Source organism: Neofelis nebulosa, chromosome 3 (genome assembly GCF_028018385.1).
Source record: "Neofelis nebulosa isolate mNeoNeb1 chromosome 3, mNeoNeb1.pri, whole genome shotgun sequence".
Lineage (NCBI taxonomy): Eukaryota > Metazoa > Chordata > Mammalia > Carnivora > Felidae > Neofelis > Neofelis nebulosa.
The window spans coordinates 29211382-29234908 of NC_080784.1; the positions used below are offsets into that span (position 1 = coordinate 29211382).

Below are 23527 nucleotides of genomic sequence, written 5' to 3' on the forward strand. Positions count from 1 at the left end.
TATAAACATGTCTGACAGTCCAGTGCAATGATTTTTTAAGATGAGATTAAGTGACAGAGAGGATTCAAAGCCCAGGCCCACAAACAATTCTAATAAGGTTAGTAATCAAAAACTATAATCCCCTGTTGAATCACTTTATTGTACACCTGAAACAAATATAACATTGTATGTTAACTACACTAGGATTAAAATAAAAACTTAAAAATAATTAGGGTCACCCAGCTGACTCAGTCAGCATGCAACTGGATCTCGGGGTTGTTAGGACCCCATATTAGGTACAGAGTGCTGAAAAATAAAATCTAAAAAAAAAAAAAAAAAAAAAAAAAAAAGAGGCCTACCATTCTAATGAAAAGCTACTCGCCAATTTTAGATGGGCTGGTAACCCAAGGTGTCTTATTCCATTGTACACTGTCTGTAGCAAACAATATGTAATGGCTCCAGCAAAACTGAAAAGATTCTTAACTATAAGTCGCAGACACTGGACACAGTTGATGTACTTAATATTTTAAATAGCTACTGGAATCTCAAAACGAAACAGAGTTAAGCTTTTGTTAAAAAAAAAAAAAAAAAAAAAAGTCACATTCAGTGAAAAAGCTCAGGAAACAAGTTATTGGTAATAGAACTTACTGCCCAGAACAGAGGGGACTTAGAGGAGGGAAATCACAGTTGGTAGGAACCTAATAATGACAACATGTCAAATGATAGTAAAATGCACAGCATGAGAAATTGAAAAGTACCAAAAAGTATAAGGTAAGTCAACAAACTGAGGACACATCACATAATGCTGCACAAATTTAACAAACTAACAACAGCTTGTCTATCCAACTTGACAAATCAACAGGTTTCACTAATAAATGTAGTAATTTACTCACTATTCACTATTCATCATTATTCACTAATAAATGTAGTTTGTGCAGAATCTTTAAATGACAAATTTCAAGAAAAACTCCTCTGCCACAAAGAACTGCCACGACAAAGCAAAGAGCAGGATATACTTGATGCAGTGCCTTCACATCTGGAAACAAAGGTCTCTCTTAGAGTAACTGCTCTGTTATCTTCACTGATGTGCCCCATCAATGGTTGGCTCAATACAAGGTTTTAACTCTCGTGAAAAAACAAATATTCTGATGTCGTCACAAGACACTATTTCTTCAGAGAGGTACTGGAATCAAAAACCCTTGAAATGAAAAATGTCCCAAATGATGCTTTAAAAATGATCTGCTTTATTAAGCAGAGACTAGTGCACTTCAACATATAAATCTATGTACAGAAATTCGGTGGCTTAGCAGAGGAGTCCTTGAAAGAATATTTAAGCTGAAAGGTGACTTTCAGCTGAAAGGTCGTACTTTACTGAATGCTTTGAAAATGAAGAATGACTGCAGAAGCCAGTTTTCATAGCAGACATTTTTTTAAACCTATGAACTAGCTGAACAAGTTTCTGCAAGCCTCAAAAACAATGCTTTAAGTGATAAGACTTCAAAGGAAAACAGAATCTCTGGAAGTCGTGTGACAAAAGAAAATTCTGTAATGCTGTTTGGTCTGGAGAGTGAGGAAGGATATTAGCAAGTCTCAAGCATTACTGAAAACCACCCAGAAGAAGAAAACAAAATTAAACAATGTTTTTCCTGCCTTTCAACACAAGTCTACACCTTGAAGAAGGACCCTTTCTCTGACTCTTCTGTTCATCTGAGAACAAGTAAGTTGCCTACTTAGATAAGGTTTAAAAAAAAAAAAAAAATCGTAGATGGGGCCCCTGGCTGGCTCAGTCTGTGGAGCATGCAAATCTTGATCTCAGGGTTGTGACTTCAAGCCCCTCATTGGGTGCAAAGATTACTTAAAACTAAAATCTTTAGGGGAACATGGGTGGTTCAGTTGGTTGAGTGTCTGACTCTTCATTTCAGCTCAGGTCATGATCCCAGGGTCATGGGACTGAGCCCTACGTCAGGACTGGAGCCTGCTTAAGATTCTCTCTCCCCCACTCTGTGCCTCACCCTCTCTCCCTGCTTGCTCACTCTCCTTAAAAATAAAATAAAATAAAATCTTTAAAAAATATCACAGAAAAAACTGAATTTTACCTATACTACTGACTCACATTAAAGGTGATACCCTATCTGGGAAGGAGGAACCACATAAAGGAAAAGAGTAGGCTAAAAAAATAGGACAAAATACAAAGACAGAAAACTGACATTCTCTACTCAACAGAAAACTGACAATTATTATTGGCTTATCATATCCACAATTTACTGATTAGATAATAAACATGAACTATAGATATAACAATTTTTACAAGATTCTCTGAGACCTAAAAATGATAAAATATTTCAAGGGTTCTTTCAGGGTACAATGACTGACAAAATGCTCTTCTACTGGTTTAAGGCAGTTTGCTTCTACTACTAATTTGTTATAAGTTTTCATCATGAATCAGTGTTAAATTTTGTCAGAGGCTTTGTTTTGTATGAGATGACCTGTTAATATGACTTCAACTGTTTTTTAAATATTAACTACCATATTCCTAAAATAAACTTCATCATAACATATTATCCTTCTTATATATATGAGTAGATTCCATTTGTATCTTCTTAAGGATTTTTACATCTGTATTTATGAGATAATGGTGTATAATTTAAATACTTTATTTAAAACTGTAAATAAATTTGCGTTCTTGACCCAACCCTGCTATCAACCAGAACTGTCCCTATAATAAGCTAGCCATTTAATTTCCCTGGACTTCAGAGTTTCTAAATTCAAATATAATTGTTAGAATTAATTCAGACAGGAGCTGAGCCAGTGTTTCTCAAACTTCAGCCTGTATCAATCACCTGAAGGGCTTATTAAACCACAGACTGTTGAACTGCCTTCCCAGAGTTTCAGACTAAACAGATTTAGGAAGTGGCCCCCAATTTTTCACTCCTGGCAAATTCCCAAGTTAAAAAAAAAAAAAAAAAAACTACCTAGGTGATGATGATGATGCATTGGTTGGAGAATGACACTTTGAGAACCACTGGGCTTGTAAACCAAAATAATCAAATTTTTCAACATGATGGGTTTCTTTTCATGTTTATTTACTTTGAAAGAGAGAGAGCAAGAACTGGGAAGGGGCAAAGAGACAGGGAGAAAGAATCCCAAGGAGGCTCCACACTGCCAGCACAGAGCCCAACACGGAGCTCGATCTCACAGAACCATGAGATCATGACCTGAGCCAAGACCTGAGCCAAAACCAAGAGTCAAACACTTAACCAAATGAGCCACTCAGGCACCCCTCAACATGATGTTTTAAATAACCAAGATATATCCACATAAAACCACAATAAAGGGTAATGGTGAGAACTGAGAGAAAATCATTCTAATAAAAACAAAGTGCACTATAGGGATATGTTGTCTCAGGACTAGTGTCACATTAGGAGAAAGTGGCATCCTTCATAAGGGAATTTTCAAGATAATTTGCTTTTTTTATTTTTATTTTTATTTTTTTAATTTTTTTTTCAACGTTTTTTATTTATTTTTGGGACAGAGAGAGACAGAGCATGAACGGGGGAGGGGCAGAGAGAGAGGGAGACACAGAATCGGAAACAGGCTCCAGGCTCCGAGCCATCAGCCCAGAGCCTGACGCGGGGCTCGAACTCACGGACCGTGAGATCGTGACCTGGCTGAAGTCGGATGCTTAACCGACTGCGCCACCCAGGCGCCCCAATAATTTGCTTTTTTTAGACAACACTTTTAAGCAATGATATTTGTTTTACATTAACTTTTTCTATTAAAACCCTTCTGGGGCACCAGGGTGACTCAGTTGGGCATCTAACTCTTCATTTCAGCTCAGGTCATGATCCCAGCGTCGTGGGATCAAGCCATGTCGAGCTCTGCACTGAGCATGGAGCCCTATTGAGATTCTTCCTTTCTCTTTCTTTCTCTTTCTCTCTCTCCCCTGCCCGCCCCCCCAACCCTGGCTCAATCTCTCTAAAGCAATTAATTAAGTCCTTCTAAAATGGACCATGAAATTCTTCTATCTTTTCAAACAAGTCCACTAAACATTTAAACATCTCAGGAGCTAGTGAGATGTGTTGGGCAGTTTGTCCGTGTGCCAAATGTTCTCAGTATTATGATTTTGAAGTTCTTGTATCTGCCTTCAATTTTTTTTTCCTGTTTAGTACCCCTAAACCCAATTAGCAAATCCCACTGTGCCTATCTTAAACAGTTCTCTTACGGTGCCCCTTGAACTTTCTCCATATAATTTCTATGTAATTTTCACTAAGCAATTAAAAAGTTCCTCTTTAAATAAATGAATAAGTTGTAAGGAGTTTTCTGTTATTAACTTTTTTGCTTCCTAAGCTCTTGGTTTTATCAGATCTTCAAAAATGGGACAGCTGAAAACCTTCAAAGAATCAATCTACAGATCACCTCCCATATGTATTCTTTTCCCTTTTCATAAATAGGCCCTCTCCTGTTTACAGTAACAAAAAAAGTAACACTCTCACTTCCACCTAGAATTTATGATACATTGCCTGGAGATGTAATAAACTCTGGGGACCCCCAAAAAAGGACAAGTCAAAAAATATTGTTTGGAAGAACAACTTATAAACAATGTAGTGTCATAAACTATCCACTACAGGGCTTCTTATCTTTTCTAGTCTTATATATTTTTCTAAGAGTTAAAAATAGGATATTTTAGCTCCTGCTAGGATATTCTGATGTGATATTGTCTGTGAGCAATTCAGAGCAGTTTCCTTTAAACAACTTTATCTCTTCCAACCCCACATACCCCACACTTCCATGCTGCACTGTCCAAAAATGCATTGCTCTTTTGGGAGAGGCTAATAACAGCAAAGTAAATAAAGGGAATATTGGTAAGAAATATCTAACAAGAAAACTAAATTTTTTGAGTACTTAAATATAAGTAATTCTCTTCAGCAATTCTCAAACCTCATTCCATGAATATCTATTAGCTTAAAGAAAAAGCACATTTAAAAAGCTTTAAATATCAATTAAGCAATATCAATTAAGAGGCTGACTTTATAACAAGTACTTTCCAGGAACACCAAATTATTCAACTTATGCTCCATAAAACCCACAAAAACTATATACAAACTATTTTAGATTAAGTGTGCATTATTCGACATAGTAGTTAAAACCTATTTTGTAAATCATATCATGAAACTTTTATTCTAAGTAAATTCTCATATCTTTTGAACACTTTAATATTCTACCTCTAGTAAAAAAAAAAATCAGTCATAGCTCACTGTAAGAATGAATCATTTTTAGCAATAGGTATTCTTCTACTTTATCATTAATTACCCCAAAATAAAATTTATGGCATTATTTCTGAATCATTCCCTTTTATTTATATCTAAAAGCTGAATGCCAGAGATCAGAAGATGTAAGTCCACACATTTAGAAAAGCAGTAACACACTTTTCATATCCCTTCTTCATATTATTAATTTATAATGATACAAATAGGTAAACAGCCTATTTGTTTTTAAAATTATAAAAAGGATAAATTAATTCTATTGGGCTCATCATATAATTTTAACCTCAACTACCTTAATAGTATCTTTCAGTATGCAATTCTATAACTTCTCAGTGGTTTTTTTTTTTTTTTTTTAATTTTTTTTTTTTTCAACGTTTTTTATTTATTTTTGGGACAGAGAGAGACACAGCATGAATGGGGGAGGGGCAGAGAGAGAGGGAGACACAGAATCGGAAACAGGCTCCAGGCTCTGAGCCATCAGCCCAGAGCCCGACGCGGGGCTCGAACTCACGGACCGCGAGATCGTGACCTGGCTGAAGTCGGACGCTTAACCGACTGCGCCACCCAGGCGCCCCTCTCAGTGGTTTTTATATTACTTAAAATATGCTTAACCTATTTATTTTAACTTAAAAGGAAAAGATATTTTATGATTAAAAACAAGTTTGATATAGCTGGTTGGTCTGACAATGGACGCGAGCTTTGTTAACTGGAAGATACTTTCTATAAATATAACAAGCTAAACGTTCAACCTACAGGTTTTGACTAAAATATATTTATATACATAATAAGATAAAAGCATCTTATGAAAAAACTCCATTGGCAAAGATGCATTGAAATTAATAATGTTTTTGGGAGGGGTGTTTGGGTGGCTCAGTCGAATGAAGGTCCAACTCTCGGTTTCAGCTTGGGTCATGATCTTGTGGTTTCGGGAGTTCAAGCCCTGCATTGGGCTCCGTACTTATGGTGCAGAGCCTGCTTGGGATTCTCTGTCTCCCTCTCCACCCCTCCTCAACTTATGCTGTCTCTCCAGCTCTCAAAATAAATAAATAAACTTAAAAAAATAATATTTTTATTTTCTCAATGACTTATGATTATATCAGATTAAAGAAAATGCCTATAAGGGGAAGAAGGAGGAACTGATATAATTAGACATTTGTTAAGTCTTGGTAAAGTCTTTATGATATACTTCATAAAAAATTAGGACCAGGTAATAAATCCTTTGACAAATTAGGTGATTCTCATTCTTTTGCTTTCAACAAAACTGAAGGAGAACCTAATAAAACATTCAACTAATGGATGCTTGATGATAAATCTTTAAGTAATTTCTGATATAACTTGGAAGGTTTTACTATCACAAAACTTCCAGCAGAATGAGCTTATTTAAATGAACACTTATTTTTTAATAAATAAACAACCTACAAAATCTAAAAAGAACAGAAATTGGTGCCAAATCTGATTTCATTCTATCAATACATATTACATATCTCCAGATACAAAAACTTCTGGAAGAAGAGAGGAGACAATTCCATTCACTTCATTAAAAAATGAACCCCGAGGGCCGCCTGGGTGGCTCAGTCAGTTGGGTGTCCGACTTTGGCTCAAGTCAATGATCTCACAGTTGATGTCTCTCTCTCAAAAATAAATAAAAACGTTAAAAATAAATAAATAATGCCAAGTGCGCCTGGGTGACTCAGCTGGTTAAGCGTTCAACTTCAGCTCAAGTCATGAGTTCAAGCCCCACGTCAGGCTCTGGGCTGACAGTTCAGAGCCGGGAGCCTGCTTCAGATTCTGTGTGTTATCTCTCTCTCTCTGCCCCTACCCTACTCATGCCTGTCTCTCTCTCTCTCTTGAAAGTAAATGAACATTAAGAAAATTTTCTTGAGAAAATGAACCCCTGCTGAATAACTATTACACACAAAGCAAATTTTATCAAAATTTTAATATATGTAAGTTATTCTAATCAACTGTGTGCTAATAATTTTGACAGTAGTTAGAACCTTATGGTCACAAGTTTTTTGTTGTTGTTGTTTTGTTTTTTTAATGTTTATTTTTGAGAGAGAGAGAGTGTGCGCACAAGCCGGGAAGGGGCAGAGAAAGAAGGAGACAGAGGGTCCGGAGTGGGCCCTGCGCTGACAGCAGAGAGCCTGATGTAGGGCTCAAGCTCATGAACCATGAGATCATGATCTGAGCTGAAGTTGGATGCTTAACTGACCGAGCCACCCAGGCACCTCAAGAAAAACATTTCCAATTCCAATTTATATATAGTATTGTAGCAAATAAGTTTGACAGGTGATGATTAAAATATTTTCAAGAATAAAAATAGAGAACATTAGGATAAAATGCACTGGAAGTAACAGAACAGACATACAAGTTCAAAAGGAAAATAATTAAAATTTCCAAACATATGTTTGTGTTTATATTTTTAATAAATAATGGGACTTAGAACCCCTTAGAGGTATTTTGTTGAAATGTGACAATATGTCAGAAATTCCACCCTTTGGCTGAAAAACTGTTATTGTCAATTTCAATATGTGCAAAGGGACACACAATCTCTGGAAATTGTTTCAGGAAATAATTGAGCACAAATTTGAAGGTAACAGTCCTAAAGAAAGTGAGAAGTAAGGGTCATACAAATTAAGTGAAGACTGTTATCAACAGAGTAACAAAAATATGACATTTGAATGTCAATCTCCCTCAATAAACTAACAGCCATGAGGGCATATTTTTCTAGGTAGTCCCACCATTAATGCTATAAATAGCATACAGGTTTTAATAACTTGTTTACCACATAGGGGAATAAGTGGATGGAATGAATGGTGAATATGTATCAAAGTGTGTTATTTGATAATGGGAAATTACAAACTAACTGATTTCTACTACAAGTCAAATATAAACTACAAATTTCGGTCAGAGTCAGACATTGACATTAAGTCTCTTAAATTACACAAGAAAAGGCCTAACAAAAAAAAAATTTTGATTTCTATTTTAAGCAATACATAGCTGAAATTTGAAATAACAAAAACAGCATTTTGACTTTTTTGAAGAGATACAAATAGTAACTAAAAAGGAATGAGTTTGGCAGAAGGGGGCAAATTTGAAATCATTTAGCCATAAATGAAATTTCATTTTAATAAGTGAAGTTAGGATTCAAAGTCTTTGGTAAAGCCAAAATGTTGTATCATCAGAAGTTCAAAACTTACCTCAAAAAAACAAAACAAAACAAAACAAAACAGTATATCCTCCATCAAATCTTAAATTCTAAGTCTTTTGTGAGACAATGTTTTTCTAAGACCTTCAGTAATTTTCTAGTTTCCTCCTCCAAAGATGCAGAAATGCCATCATCACCATATGCCTGAACTATGTAGTTTTTACTTTTCACATCGGTGGAAATAAGAGTATGCAAATCATTCACATCTTTCCACTGGTTTTGCCAGCAAGTATTGAGTAATTGGAAGGTGACTGTATCTACTGCCTGGGCTAATTTATAAGTGAAATGGTGGGCCTAAATTGTATAGTTGAATTAACGTAAATTAAGTATGGGGCGCCTGGGTGGCCCGGTTGGTTAAGAATCCGACTTCAGCTCAGGTCATGACCTCATAGTTTCGTGAGTTGTAGCCCAGCGTCAGGCTCTGTGCTGACAGCTCAGAGCCTGAAGCCTGCTTCTGACTCTGTGTCTCCCTCTCTCTCTCTGCCCCTCCCCTGCTCATGCTGTCTCTCAAAAATAAACGTTTAAAAAAATTTTTTTTAAATATACTTAGGTAACTTGTAGCAGTACTAATCTAATGTAAAAGGCTTAAAATATTTTTTAATTGGATTTTATTTTTTTATTTTTTTTTTTATTTTTTTTTAATTCACATCCAAATTAGTCATCATAGAGTGCAACAAGATTTCAGGAGTAGATTCCTTAGTGCCTCTTACCCATTTAGCCCATCCCCCCTCCCACAACCCCTCCAGTAACCCTCCATTTGTTCTCCATATTTAGGAGTCTCTTATGTTTTGTCCCCCTCCCTGTTTTTATATTATTTTTGTTTCCCTTCCCTTCTGTTCATCTGTTTTGTCTCTTAAAGTCCTCATTTGAGTGAAGTCATGATTTTTGTCTTTCTAATTTCACTTAGCATAATACCCTCCAGTTCCATCCACGTGGTTGCAAATGGCAAGATTTAATTCTTTTTGATTGAAAAGGCTTAAAATATTAAATATTTTTTAGTTTTACTGAGGTGTAGTAGGGATACAAAAGACCGCACATATTGAAACATGCAATTTGATAAATTTTGACATGTATATACAAATTTACTTCTGAAAATCCCAATCCTCTTCCCCTGCCAAAAAGTTAAATAGGATTTGTGTCATTTGAGAAAAGTACTTACCTTCATGTAATTCACAATCTTAGCAAGAACGCCAAACTTATACCCAGAGCTTCCTGACAGAGCTTTCAAGTTAAATGATCCATTGCTATGATCTGGAAATTAAGTTCAAAAAACAATTATAACATGTTCCTATTAGATTTGATTATGACATTTAAGCAGCTAAGATTTTTAACTCTAGTAAAACATTTCTTGTTTCGAGTTTTTCCACCCAGTGTATTCTACCCTGTAAAATTTTGGTGAACAATTCAAATCCTTGACCGTATAATAAATTTATCAATTTTCGCACTAAGAATAGGAACAAAGTATAAATAATTCAAAAGCATTAAAATACATTTCTTCTGTAAGTACCTCTGCCTCACTCTTTCCTTAATTCTGATTAGATTTTCTCCCAAGATTAGAGGCATGGTGTTTTTGTTTGTTTTTATTTTTGTTTCTTTTTTTGAAAGAGAGAGAGAGAGAGAGAGAGAGAGAGAGAGAGAGAGAGAGAGAACCACCCAGGCACTCTAGAGGCATGCCTTTTTTTTTTTTTTTTAAGTTTATTTAGTTTTAAATTTTTTTAATATTTATTTTTGAGAGAGAGCACACGCACACATGCATGTGCACAAGCAGGGGAGGGGAAAAGAGAGGGAGACACAGAATCCGAAGCAGGCTCCAGGCCCAGAGCTATCAGCATAGGGCCCAATGTGGGGCTCAAGCTCACAAACTGTGAGATCATGACCTGAGCCAAAGTCAGACGTTTAGCCAACTAAGCCACCCAGGCAACCCTATTTATTTATTTTGACAGAGAGAGAAGGTACAAGTGGGAGAGGGTCAGAGAGAGAGGGAGAGAGAATCCCAAGCAGGCTCCGCACTGTCAGTGCAGAGCCTGACATGGGGCTTGAACCCACCAACTGTGAGATGATGACCTGAGCTAAAGCTGGACACTTCGGCACCCCGAGAGGCATAGCTTTTTAAACAAGAGGATAATACAAATCTCAATCTGACACACAGAGCTTTTCTAATAAACTTAAAACCATGAGAAATGAGTAAATTACTTCTGAGGTATAAAAAGTTCCATTTATCACCTATTACATCAATTTCTATCAATGTAAAGCAAATGGGAATAAAAGAAATGATACAATAACTAAACTTGAGAGATAAACTAAGGAAAAATAAATTATAGGCACTGCCACTGCAAAAACATGGATGCTTAAAAAGGGATGGCAGCATGAGGGGCGCCTGGGTGGCTCAGTTGGTGAAGCACCAGATTTCAGCTATCTGCCCCTTCCCTCCTCATGCTCTCTCTCTCTCAAAAATAAACATTAAAAAAAGAGGGGCGGGGGGGACAGCAGGAAACAAGGAGCAAATCCTATAGAAGATAATTTGTTTCAGAACTTGTTATCATTTTGTTACATTTTATAGGCAGAAAACCTAATCCTACCATGAATCACAAATGCATTCCATTAGTCATAAGGAGGAATAGTTCAAAAAGTAAACTCATCACAAATACTAGAAAAACATTTCAGGGACACCAGTCGGTTGAGCATCCAACTCTTGCTCAGGTCATGATGCCAGGGTTGTGGGTTCAAGCCCCACAACAGGCTGCACACTGAGCATGGAGCCTACTTGAGACTCATTCCCTCTCTCTCTCTCCCCCTCCCTCTGCTCCTCTCCCAGGCTGGCACTCACTCTCTCTCAAAAAGAAAGAAAGAAAGACAGAAAGACAGAAAGACAGAAAGAAAGAAAGAAAGAAAGACAGACGGAAAGAAAGACAGACAAAAAAAAGCAAAAAAAAAAACAAAAACAACAACAACAACAACACCAGAAAAACATTTCAGAAGTACACATTCTATTAGCAAACCATAAACTCAGATATAAAGTTCTCATGTGGCTGATCCACAAAGGAAGAGGTTAAATAAAAAGCAGAGGTGGGGGGTGTAATCTCTGGCACCAGTTTTGTAACAATTTAAACAAATGAATGCATTAGAACAGTGCAAGTCAAATGTAACGAGTGTCAAAGATCCAAAAAGAATAGCTTTTTTTTTTTCCAGAGAATAGTTTTTAGATGGCAACATAATACTTCTTTGAGATTAGTTCACAAGACTGCTTTATTAAACATGTTTTTGAGACTAAAACAAGACTTGATATACAGTTTTCCTTTAAAAATCACTGTTATAATTTTAACAACTTAACTGGCACATTAAAGTCTACTATGTTTCCAAAAATAATATTATGAATGCCTTACAGGCATGCTTTCACATTATTTCAATTATGAAATACTACCTACGTGGTTCATTTTCCCAAGGTGTTCGGGACATTTTAACAACAACAGCAATAACATTTACTGAACACTTACTATTTGCCAAATGCATGCTAAATATTTATTTTCTCATTTAATCCCTCCCAAATAACCTGTCTCCCTTTAAACATAAGAAAACAGAGAAGTAGAAGAATACAGATTCAAATGCAGTTGTAAACACTGTGATACTGCCTTGTATAAGAATCATTAATGGGGCACCTGGGTGGCTCAGTTGGCTAAGCATCTGACTCAGGTTTTGGCTCAGGTCATGATCTCACAGTTTCATGAGTTTGAGCCCCGTGTTGGGCTTTGCATGGATAGTGCAGAGTGCAGAGCCTGCTTGGGATTCTCTATCCTTCTCCCTCCCTCAATGCCCCTCCCCTGCTCACATGGTCTCTGTCTCTCTCAAAATAAATAAGCAAGCTTAAATTTAGAAAAAGGATCATTAACTAGCCCTTAACACAGACTATTTCATCCGAGATGGGCTATTATTCAGTCAGAGTATAAAAATTCATAAGTGCAGATTTAACGTTTTACCTTTAGTAAAATATTAAGTTTATCCTAGTGATGAATCATTACATTCTACTCCTGAAATCATTATTACAGTATATATTAACTTGGACTTAAATTTAAAAAAGAAAAAGAAAAGTTTATCCTATACTCCTCTATAAACAACTAAGTGGGAAAACTATGAAAAGCAGATGACACTATGTTAAGGATATGCATTACACAAATGTTCAGTCATGAACTACATGCAGTTTTGTTTATCATGGAGTCTTAAACATTTAGCTAAGTGCCAGGCAGAGTAAACACTCAGTAAATATTAGCTGAATGAATGAATGAAGGTTGTAAGAGTATTTCTATGTACTCCTTTATAGTCCAAGAAAATAATTCACTAATTTATCTATTATTTTATTTATTTTTAAATGTTTGTTTTTGAGATGGTGGAAGGAGGGGCAGAGAGAGAGGGAGACAGGATCTGAAGCAGGCTCTGTGCTGACAGCAATGAGCCCAATGCAGGGCTAGAACTCATGAACCGTGAGATTATGACCTGAGCCAAAGTCGGACGCTTAACCAACTGAGCCACCCAGGTGCTATCTCTTATTTTTTAAAAATAATGTGACCTATAAAATAAAGCCTGCATAGCAAGCATTTGTCTGCTATTGCTATAATAGCCTCTCCATAATGTATAACCTTGATACTGTTATGTTTGGACCCCACACAACTCTAAATAATAGGTCATAAATACAAATATTCTAGCTTCAAAGCACTGAAGTTGTGGATTGTTTTGCCAGTTTTTAAAAAAGTTTGAGTATAGTTGACACACAATGTCAGTTTCAGGTGTACAACACAGTGATTCAACTTCTCTACAGGTCATACTATGCTCACAAGTATAGCTGCCATCTGTCAGCACATAACACTATTATAGTATCACTCACTATATGCTGTACCTTTTATTCCTTTCTTACCATTTAAATTTCACAGACTGATTTTTAATGTTTTATGTCTTTATTCTGAAAGAGAGAGAGAGAGAGAGAGAACGCACGTGAGCAGGGGAGGGCAGAAAGGAGAGGGAATCCCAAGCAGGCTCTATGTTGTCAGTGCAGAGCCCAATGCAGGGCTCGAACTCGTGAACCGCGAGATCATTACCTGACCTGGACCAAAATCAAGAGTCAGATGCTTAACTGACTTAGCCACCCAGGCGCCCCGTTTCACAGACTGCTTTTTAATGTAGGTGGTGTACCTACCAAAACTAACCCTATCCCAACGAGCAGAGCTGAATACCTTATTTCTTTTCCCTTAGAATTTCTCCTAAATCAAACCACCACATGGAAATAATCATTTCCAGAGGGCAAGATATATAGAGAACACAAGTACTGAAAGAAAATATCATTTATGAGATTTTATGCCCACTTCCGGGAGGAAATATTAAGCTGGTAAACCTGGACTGTTTGTTTCCTAGGTTACTACCTCTCTCAATAGTACCTTCTAGCCCTAGCCGTGAAATACTCACTGAAGGATCCGAAATTTTATGGTTAAACACTAAGGAATCACCAGTTCATTACTAACTCAAATTCCTTTGCAGAAATTTACCTTAAGGACAAAAAATGAGGCAAGAAAAAGAGGGGACAGTTGATATCCCAGACAGCTCTATTCAAGTTTATGAATGATTTACACTTAAGGGTGGCAGGACTTAATGCAAATGAACGAGGAGGAAACTGTCAGCTGCATTGTGGTTCAACCAATAGCAGCACAGCTCCATCTTGGATGTGCACTGGACTGCATTACAAACAGACGATACCATCGCTTCAACAGCAGCCTTCAGACAAGAGGTAGGTTTATGCGATCTTTTGCATTTAGTAATACATGTCCTTATGATGTAATTTTAAAAATATTTTACCATAAAAACCAAGCAGAAAGCTTTGCTCCGACTAAAGACCAAAAAAGGCACTGTATTCATTTCGCTGCTTGGTAGGATTTTATTATGAAAATGTGAAGACTGCCTTGTGCTATTTGATAAGCACCCTCACCATCTGTGCCTTATGGAAAATTCATGAGATTTTCTATGAACCTGATCTATATCCAGACCTTAGAGTAAACCATAAGCATTTAATGTTAAGTGGTTACTTGCTAATTTATTTTCTCTGAGCTATTTCATTTCAGCAATTTGGTCTGCCTTAACAAAGGATTTTTCTTAAAGAAAAATCTAGACTAAAAGCAAATCCTGGACTAAAGCTTTCTGATTATATGTACAAATTATATTGCTGGTAAAAAGCAGTCACTTACAAGAAAGTTTGTTATATTTGTTATATTTTAATAAATATGAGAAAATAGTTCAAAACTGTTTATTTGACTTTGAGTGCAGATGCCGAAAATGCTGAGAAATTGTCATGATTGTGATTTTTACATAAAAATAAAAGGACCATAAAGGTTATCATCATATAGGCTGCATTATACTGTAACCAAAAAGATCAATTTGTGGAGCTTCAGACTTTCCTAACATTTTAATTAAAATGATTCCTTCCAGTTAAATTTTAAAATCTGTATTACTGTAATACACAAGTCATTCTATTATTAAACAACCTTCTTAAATAGCCTTTCATTTTTTATATGGCACAAAAATATCTATTTATAACCATATTTCAATATAATGTTAACATTATTCTTAAACTGATCCTCAAACACATAGCAAGTCTTTTTAATAAACTACATTTTAAAATAAAAAGATGTTTTAAGAAGAACTGGTTAAGGGAGGAATATATGGTACCTTTCAAGGTAGGTATTAAGATTATTTTCATGGCTGAGAGTAACTATTCGTGTCTACTAAAAAATCAGTATCAACTACTAGCCAAATTTCTAATTTTATAATAGTCAAGCATGAAAATATTGTTACTTAGTAAGGCTGGAGTTCCAGGATATTACCTACACATACTGATCTAGAGATTCAACTTCTGCCCTTTGCTGATAAATTTATTTCAATTTTAAGACTATTTTCCTAATTTTTATTCATTCCATTTCTTACTCAGCATTCAGAAGCATGAGCAAAGCATCCCTTACAAGGCCCAAAGGTTGCTGTAAGAAGATATTATATCTCCCTAGGTTCAGCACAATGGGGTTAATTACCTAGAAAATATTCCTGCTTGCTGTACAAAGTATGGGACCCAAAAAAAAGTCTCAAATAAAAAACCTTGTCAAATAAAACAGTTTACAATTTACATGGAATTTCAGTTACAAATACTCTCCCCTATTATTAGCACTATAATCAGCCTACATCTTCCTGGTGATCTAACTATAGTTAGCACAGATGTAGGTTCACTGCTCTTTCACCAAACTGACCAGACGTGTGGCCTGCCTCAGACCGGTCCAGAGCTGGGTGCACTGCTCTGTATCTAAAGGCCAATATGATTAATTGATCATATCTCAAAGTGATATGCTTAAACGCACTAGAGAATTCAACTCAAGGGTTTTAACATAATTAAAGCAAAAGCATAATTTTATTCTTATCTGACAATTCAAGGTTCCAGAACACTTCCAAGTCTTAGCCCCATAAATATTTCACTAGGGCCTTCTGAAATGGGAGGGAAAGAAAGGTGAAGAGAATAGATCAAAAATTAAAACAAAAACAACAAAACACTACTTAATACTCCCCATTCCTGTAATGAAATTTTAAAGGGGAGGAAGATTCAAAAAAGTACACAATTTTTTTTTTACCATTTACTCTTCTTTTTCATAAAGCATGTTTATAGCAGGTACTTGATATAAACTTACATTTTAATTTCAAAAGTACAGTCTCAGAGTACAAGAAAATCCTAATAATACTTTTCTGCATGTCTAATTATGTCTCCTCCCTCAAAGTAAGTTTCAGATTTTACCCTAAATTTAGCACAAAAAATTGCTAGAGCTCTACTGTACATAAAAATAAACCACATTAAATTTAAGGTAGAAAATGGCCCCATATTTCACAGTGTACTTTTCAGATATGCCCAAAAGCTAACTAAAGAGTGAATGTTTTGAGTTGCTCATCAGTTATCAATACACTCACAGGAGAGGCAAACTGTCATCATTTACAACATAAACTGTCATCATTTACAACATGTGTATACTCTTCCTTAAACTGCTTAGACACTTCTAATCAAAATACTGTTTACTGATTCTAGTTTTAATTTTTTAGAAGTAATCCAGAAAACTCAATAAATATATTAAACAGATAACACAACAGACGTTTAAAACCAAAGGAAAGGAATACTTTTAAAATATATTAGTTTGGGTTTGGATAAGTACTATATTCAAATGGTTCAAAAACTAAAATATAACAAGATATACCTTGAGAAATCTCACACACATCCCTGTTTCTCAGCTCTACCCTCCAACAAACCCACCAAGTAATCACTGTTATTTCTGGTCTAGATCTTTCCAAATGTTTGCAGAGATTCAAGCAAATAAAAATATATACTATTTCCCCCTTTCTTACGCATACTGTCCTGCATCTTGCTCTTTTCACTTAACAATGATTTCACCTAAAAATCTTTCCTTATCACTACAGTTACCTCATTCACACATAATATTGAATTGTATGGATATATTAATTTTAACCAGAATAGTTCATTGATTGGTAAAAGCTAACTTCAAATAATTGAATTTAGTTTGTGTCTGCCTGCCTGCCCCTGCCTTCTCCCTTCTCTTCCCTCCCTCCGTTTTTTTTTGGGGGGGGAGGGGTCAAGAGGGCTTGCAAAATTTTAAACAGTTCACTTGTACCTCAAAAACAAAATAGAATATAAAGTTCCTTAAACCAACTTTCAAATAATTCTTATTTATTTTTTTTTTCACATTTATTTATTTTTTGAGAGACATAGAGAGAGCACAAGTTGGGGAGGGGCAGAGAGAGAAGGAGACACAGAATCTGAAGCAGGCTCCAGGCTCTGAGCTGTCAGCACAGAGCCTGACACGGGGCTTGAATTCACAAACCATGAGATCATGACCTGAGCCGAAGTTGGATGCTTAACCGACTGAGCCACCCAGGCACCCCAGAATTCTAACTTTTTTTTTTTAAGTTTATTTGAGAGAGAGCGAGCACAAGCAGGGTAGGGGCAGAGAGAGGAGAAAGAGAGGAGAGAGAGAATCCCAAGCAGACTCCCCGCTGTCAGCACAGAGCCCAACATGGGGCTCGAACTCATGATCTACGAGATCAAGACCTGAGCTGATGGCAGCCGCTTAACCGATTGAGCCACCCAAGCACCCCTCCAATAATTCTAAAATTTCTATGTCATTTTGAAATAGAAACATACATTAGTCTTTACAACTTCTCCTCAGTTTTAAAATCAATACAAATGAGAAACCCCTATTCATAAAAAGTTAAAATACAAAGTAATAACTTCAGTACAATTTCAACCAGGTAGGAGTTATAGATTTATATTGCCAATTTCTAGAAGGAACAAATTAAAAGTTTGATATGTTAGCAAGACAGGATTATTAGCGAAGTTTTTAATTTTTTTAAAAATTAGTATAATGTAAAAATAAAAAAATTACTATAACACTTCTGAAATCAATAATTAAATAGTATTTAAGTTAATTAATAAGGTACATTAGACTAATCTAAGGGACATAATGTGGGAAAAAATTCCCAGATTTTAAAAAGGTATCAATCTGGGGTACCTGGCTGGCTCAGTTGGTAGAGCATGCAGCTCTTGATCTTGTGATTGTTTGAGTCCCACAATGGATTTAGAGATTACTTAAAAATGTAAATCTTAAGAAATAAAAATAAAAAAGGAATCAACCTGAAAGGCCTTGACAGAAAATCTAAGGAATATTCTCATCAATGCTGGAGAGGTCCTAGGTTTACCCAGGTAAATTAGACAGACCCTCCTGTGTTTCTTCCTGCTTTTTATCTATCCATATAATAAATGGCCCTGTTCTCTATTTCCTCAAGGTCCTATTCTTCTTCTCCTTCTCTTATATTTGCTCTGCTTTTCAAAAAGGACCCGAAACTCATTCACAGTGAAGTAAATATAACAATGTGCACTATCCCTCCCAAAAGGATCTGCATTTCAGTAGTACTAAAAATTTTAAAGGACTTGCAAAGCTGAACATCTTCTAGGCATTTGTGTGTCTGCACACACGTCACTACTCTGTTAGGAAGGCTGGGTCAAAAAGGACTATTATTAAAAAAAAAAAAAAAAAAAGGACTATTATTTGTCTCCAGTTGAGTCCGTTTCCATGGGTTACTTTACTTGGGTGCATGGTGATTAGAATCAGAGGCAGCACCAATGCAGAGGATGGAGGACTGCCCTATCAGGACATCCACATTAGACTCCCAGGGCACCACTTACCATGTATTCTACATGAATGGCACTCACAACACAATATGGTGCCCCCTGGAGGTCTGCAATGTAGCAGCCCCACTTTCTATAAGAATGTGCTAAGAACTGGAGCATCTGAGTAGCTTAGTCAATTAAGCATCCAACTCTTGGTTTCGGTTCAGGTCATGATCTCACGGTTCATGACATTGAGCCTTGAGTCAGGCTCCATGCTGACAGCACAGACAGAATCTTGGGATTCTCTCCCTCCTTCTCTCTCTGCCCTGACCCTGCTCACATTCTCTGTCTCAAAATAAATAAACATTAAAAAAAAAAAAAAAAAAAAAGACAAAAAAAAAAAAAGGAATATGCTAAGAAGAGAAAATTTTAAGGGATAAAAGAGGGTAACTCTAAAAGGCTGGGTCTCCAAAGTTTGAAAATACTGTAATGTACTGGGAAGTTCATCTCATACCTGTGTTCCAGACAATGTATTTTTGTATGTCCCAGAACTAATAAAAGCAACTGATTCAGTTACTGTCCATTAGTCTGCTGTCCCTTGTTTCAAGATGAAGGATCACCACAAACCATGAAACTGAAGGATTCTTATATCCAAAAAAAAAAAAAAAAAATGAATTTAAGCCTTGACTTCTGGCCTCAGGGTTTTTTTGTTTTGTTTTGTTTTGTTTTTTGAAAGAGAGAGCATAGAGAGAGAACAAGAGCGTATGCATGAGCAAGTGGGATAGAGACAGAGGGAGAGGAATGGAGAGAATCTTTAAAAAAACTTTTTCTATGTTTTTATTTTATTTTTGAGAGGGAGAGACAGAGTGCGAGTGGGAGAGGGGCAGAGAAAGAAGGAGACACAGAATCTGAAGCAGGCTCCAGGCTCTGAGCTGTCAGCACAGCCTGATGTAGGACTCGAACTCACAGACCATGAGATCATGACCTAAGTTGAAGTCGGCGCTTAACTGACTGAGCCACCCAGGTGCCCCAGGAATGCAGAGAATCTTAAACAGGGTCCACACCCAGCACAGAGCCAGAGTCAGGGCTTCATCCAAGGACTGGTGAGATCATGACCTGAGATGAAATCAAGAGTCGGCCACTTAACCAACTGAACCACCAAGGTACCCCTCAGATCATCAATTTCACCTTCAAAATACACAAAGGAAGAACCAAGTCCATCCAGAGGGATGCAGTTACTTGCCAAGCAAATATGATTTAAAGGAAAAAACCTTTCGTGTGCCTGGCTGGCTCAGTCAGTAGAGCATGTGACTCATGTCCTCAGGTTGTAAGTTCAAGCCCCATGTTGGGCACAGAGTTTACTTAAAAGTGATAAATTATAAAAAGAAAACAAAAACCTTGCAAAGTATTACTTTATTAAAGTTTTAAGATTACATGTATAAAGAAAAATTTAAGGAATTATACTGTTATGGATTTGGGCTTTAAGTCACTTTTTCATCTTTGTTGGTGTGACAATGCTATGGTGGCTATGTTTACAAACAGAACCCTCACCTTTTAAGAGATATATAACTGAAGATGTCTAGGAGAAGTGATGATGTCTGGGATTTGCTTCAAAATAATCTAGGGGCATGGGGAGCCTAGGTGGCACAGTCAGAAGAGCATGCAACTCTTGATCTCAGGGTTGTGAGTTCAAGCCCCACACTGGGTATAGAGATTACTTAAACAAACTTGAAAAATATAATCTATGAGGTAGAAACAAATGGGTAAAGAGAAATTGGTAACTGAAGCTGTATTATGAGAATACAGGGATTCAATATACTCTTACTCTTCAACTATCTTAAAGTTTTGTCTAATTGAAATATACTCTCACACACAAGTATCTTCAGCATTCAGAATACTATCTGGGACACAGTAGGTAAATATTTGTTTATAACAATGAATGAAAGTCTATTTACAACTATGTAGGAAAGAAAAATCACACAAAATAAGTCATTTCTTTAATAAAATAAAGCTTTCGGGGCGCCTGGGTGGCGCAGTCGGTTGGGCGTCCGACTTCAGCCAGGTCACGATCTCGCAGTCCGTGAGTTCGAGCCCCGCGTCAGGCTCTGGGCTGATGGCTCAGAGCCTGGAGCCTGTTTCCGATTCTGTGTCTCCCTCTCTCTCTGCCCCTCCCCCGTTCATGCTCTGTCTCTCTCTGTCCCAAAAATAAATAAATGTTGAAAAAAAAAAAAAATTTAAAAAAAAAAATAAAATAAAGCTTTCAAATTGACAGCAGTCATTGAATTAATAAAGTGGAACTATTTTTTCCCCTTATTTCCAAAATTTTCTCAGTATATAAGCATTTTATAATTTTTTAAAATTAAGTTTCAAGAAGAGGTGCCTAGTGACACAGTCGGCTAAACATCTGGTTCTTGGTTTCGGTTCAGGTCATGATCTCACAGTTTGTACATCAGAGCCCCTTGCTGGGCTCCATACTGACAGTGCAGAGCCTACTTGTCGTGCAGTCGCGCTCGTGCTCTCTCTTGCTCTCTTTCTCCCTCCCCCCGCCCCTCCCCCATGCACATGCACGCTCACTCTCTCAAAATAAAAATAAAAGTAAAATATTCATATCCATAGATCATTCAGGTATATGAAAAGTTAATACTATCATATACTTAACAAAAAAAAAAATCCTAAGATTAAGGTCTCTTCATAGGCAACATGAACCTAAAATTTTATCACCCTTATTCTGAAAACCGTCATTATTTAGCTTTCCTTTCTCTAGTATTTTCATTCAGGCACTATATCTTGATTCAGGTCACCTGTCTTCAAAGTTTAAAGGAGAGGAAATAGGAGACAGAAATACACTGAGCCCACAAGGTGAGAAGGATCCTCAAAGTTAATGAGAAAAGCTTTTCTGGGGGCAGTATGAAGAATACCACCTTAAAACACAAGGATTTTTTTGTATTTAACAGATCATTGACCACTGCTTTAGTTAAATTTTAAAACAATTCTGCTTCTTTTTCCCCCTTCTATTAGCAGTTAGTTTCTGTATATAAACCTTAAGCATATGTATTTGTCTAGCAAATGACACACATGAAAAAAATACATGATATGGGGGCACCTGGGTGGCTCAGTTAAGTATCCAACTCTTTTTTTTTTTTTTTTTTTTAATTTTTTTTTTTCAACGTTTTTTATTTATTTTTGGGACAGAGAGAGACAGAGCATGAACGGGGGAGGGGCGCAGAGAGAGGGAGACACAGAATCGGAAACAGGCTCCAGGCTCTGAGCCGTCAGCCCAGAGCCTGACACGGGGCTCGAACTCACGGACCGCGAGATCGTGACCTGGCTGAAGCCGGACGCTCAACCGACTGCGCCACCCAGGCGCCCCAAGTATCCAACTCTTGATTTTGCCTCAGCTCATGATTTCACAGTTCCTGAGTTCAAGCCCCGCATCAGGCTCTGCACTGACAGCATGGAGCCTGCTTCAGATTCTGTGTCTCCCTCTCTCTTTGCCCCTCCCCACCCCTTTCAAAAATAAATAAATAAGCATTTAAAAAATATACATACATATATAGTATGGTTTACAGAGTACACTGCCATAGGATAAAGAAAAAATTCAAAAATACCATTTGGGCATTAATTCTGGCAGAAAATAAAAGAACTCACGTTACCTACATAGATTTACTAACAAGTCTTAGTACTGAGATCAACTGACAGATCCACAGAATTTGATTACATGTATTCATTTTCTACCTTTTTACAGATTCAAAAGAACCAATACAAGAAGTATAATCCCTAAGAATGGCCTCTCTGAGCTCCAGCCTCTGGAATGAAACCACTACATCTGTTTATCAGTACCTCGGTTTTCAAGTTCAAAAAATTTACCCTTTTCATGATAACTGGAACACTGCCTGCTTTGTCATTCTGCTTTTATTCATATTTACAGTGGTATCTTTAGTGGTGTTGGCTTTTCTTTATGAAGTGCTTGACTGTTGCTGCTGTGTAAAAAACAAGACTGTGAAAGACTTGAAAAGTGAACCAAACCCTCTTAGAAGTATGATGGACAACATCAGAAAACGTGAAATTGAAGTCGTCTAGCACTCTACCTAAGATGAACAAAATCTCTGAAAATAGCCTTCAACTACTGAAGAAAAAAGGAAAATTTTCTGAGGCCAACTGTTATTATAAAACTGACTCTTGAGGGGCACCTGATGGCTCAGTCAGCTAAGGGTCTGACTTCAGCTCAGGTCATGATCTCGCGGTTCGTGAGTTTGAGCCCTGCGTTGGGCTCTGTGCTGACAGCACAGCTTTGGATTCTGTGTCTCCCCTTCTCTCTGTCCCTCCCCCACTCACACTCTTTCTCTCTCTCACAAAAATAAATAAACATTAAAAAAAATTGTTTAACTGACTCCGATTCTGAATAATTAAAAGATTTCTAATAGAAGGGAAAAACAAGTTAAATATGCACTTTTTGTTTGTGTATCCCTTTCATTAAATATACACAAAATCTTCACGAATGTGAATAAGTTACCAATGTACTTAAAATGACACTTCAAAAACTGGATAAAAGATTCCTAGATTTCAATATTAAGCAGCAAAATGTAAGCTAGAAAACACGAGAAAGATCAAATAACTTTGACCTACACAAACCATGTAGCCCAAAACAATAACTACCCTCTGTGAGTTTTGGTAATAAAAATGCTATTTAAAATGCTTACCTAAATCCAAAGTAAAATGATTCCACTTATACATAAAGTCTCTACTTATTAAAAAGCAGTATTTGCTAGTTTACAGAAGACAATTAATACACTTTTAAAAGACCAGTTTTATGTAAAGATTAGAGAGGAAAAAAGTCTCAAAATAGAAAGGTCACAAGTATACATGCATAAAATTTTCATAAAACTG

General features: G+C 36.5%; 2 protein-coding genes across 7 annotated transcripts in view; one reads left to right on the forward strand and one right to left on the reverse strand.

Moving 5' to 3' along the window:
* Positions 1-23527, reverse strand: part of GTF2E2 (general transcription factor IIE subunit 2) — an 80273-nt gene that overhangs the window by 39176 nt on the left and 17570 nt on the right. For all 5 annotated transcript variants that reach the window (XM_058720185.1, XM_058720183.1, XM_058720187.1 and 2 more), the window contains exon 3: positions 9611-9702. In XM_058720185.1, coding sequence (XP_058576168.1) covers positions 9611-9702 — 92 coding nt within the window. The remainder of the gene's footprint in view (positions 1-9610; positions 9703-23527) is intronic.
* Positions 1355-23026, forward strand: SMIM18 (small integral membrane protein 18). Of its 2 annotated transcripts, XM_058720190.1 has the most exons (4): positions 1355-1696; positions 13975-14221; positions 21437-21499; positions 22386-23026. In XM_058720190.1, exon 4 carries the CDS (start codon positions 22424-22426, stop codon positions 22718-22720), a length of 297 nt encoding a protein of 98 aa, XP_058576173.1. In that variant the 5' UTR covers positions 1355-1696; positions 13975-14221; positions 21437-21499; positions 22386-22423; the 3' UTR covers positions 22721-23026. The 2 variants fall into 2 exon arrangements, with proteins under 2 accessions (XP_058576173.1, XP_058576172.1); XM_058720189.1 differs by lacking the exon at positions 21437-21499 and having other exon boundaries at positions 1357-1696.

Coding starts and splice junctions, on each gene's coding strand:
- SMIM18 (XM_058720190.1), top strand. CDS start 22,424: ATGGCCTCTCTGAGCTCCAGCCTCTGGAATGAAACCACTACATCTGTT.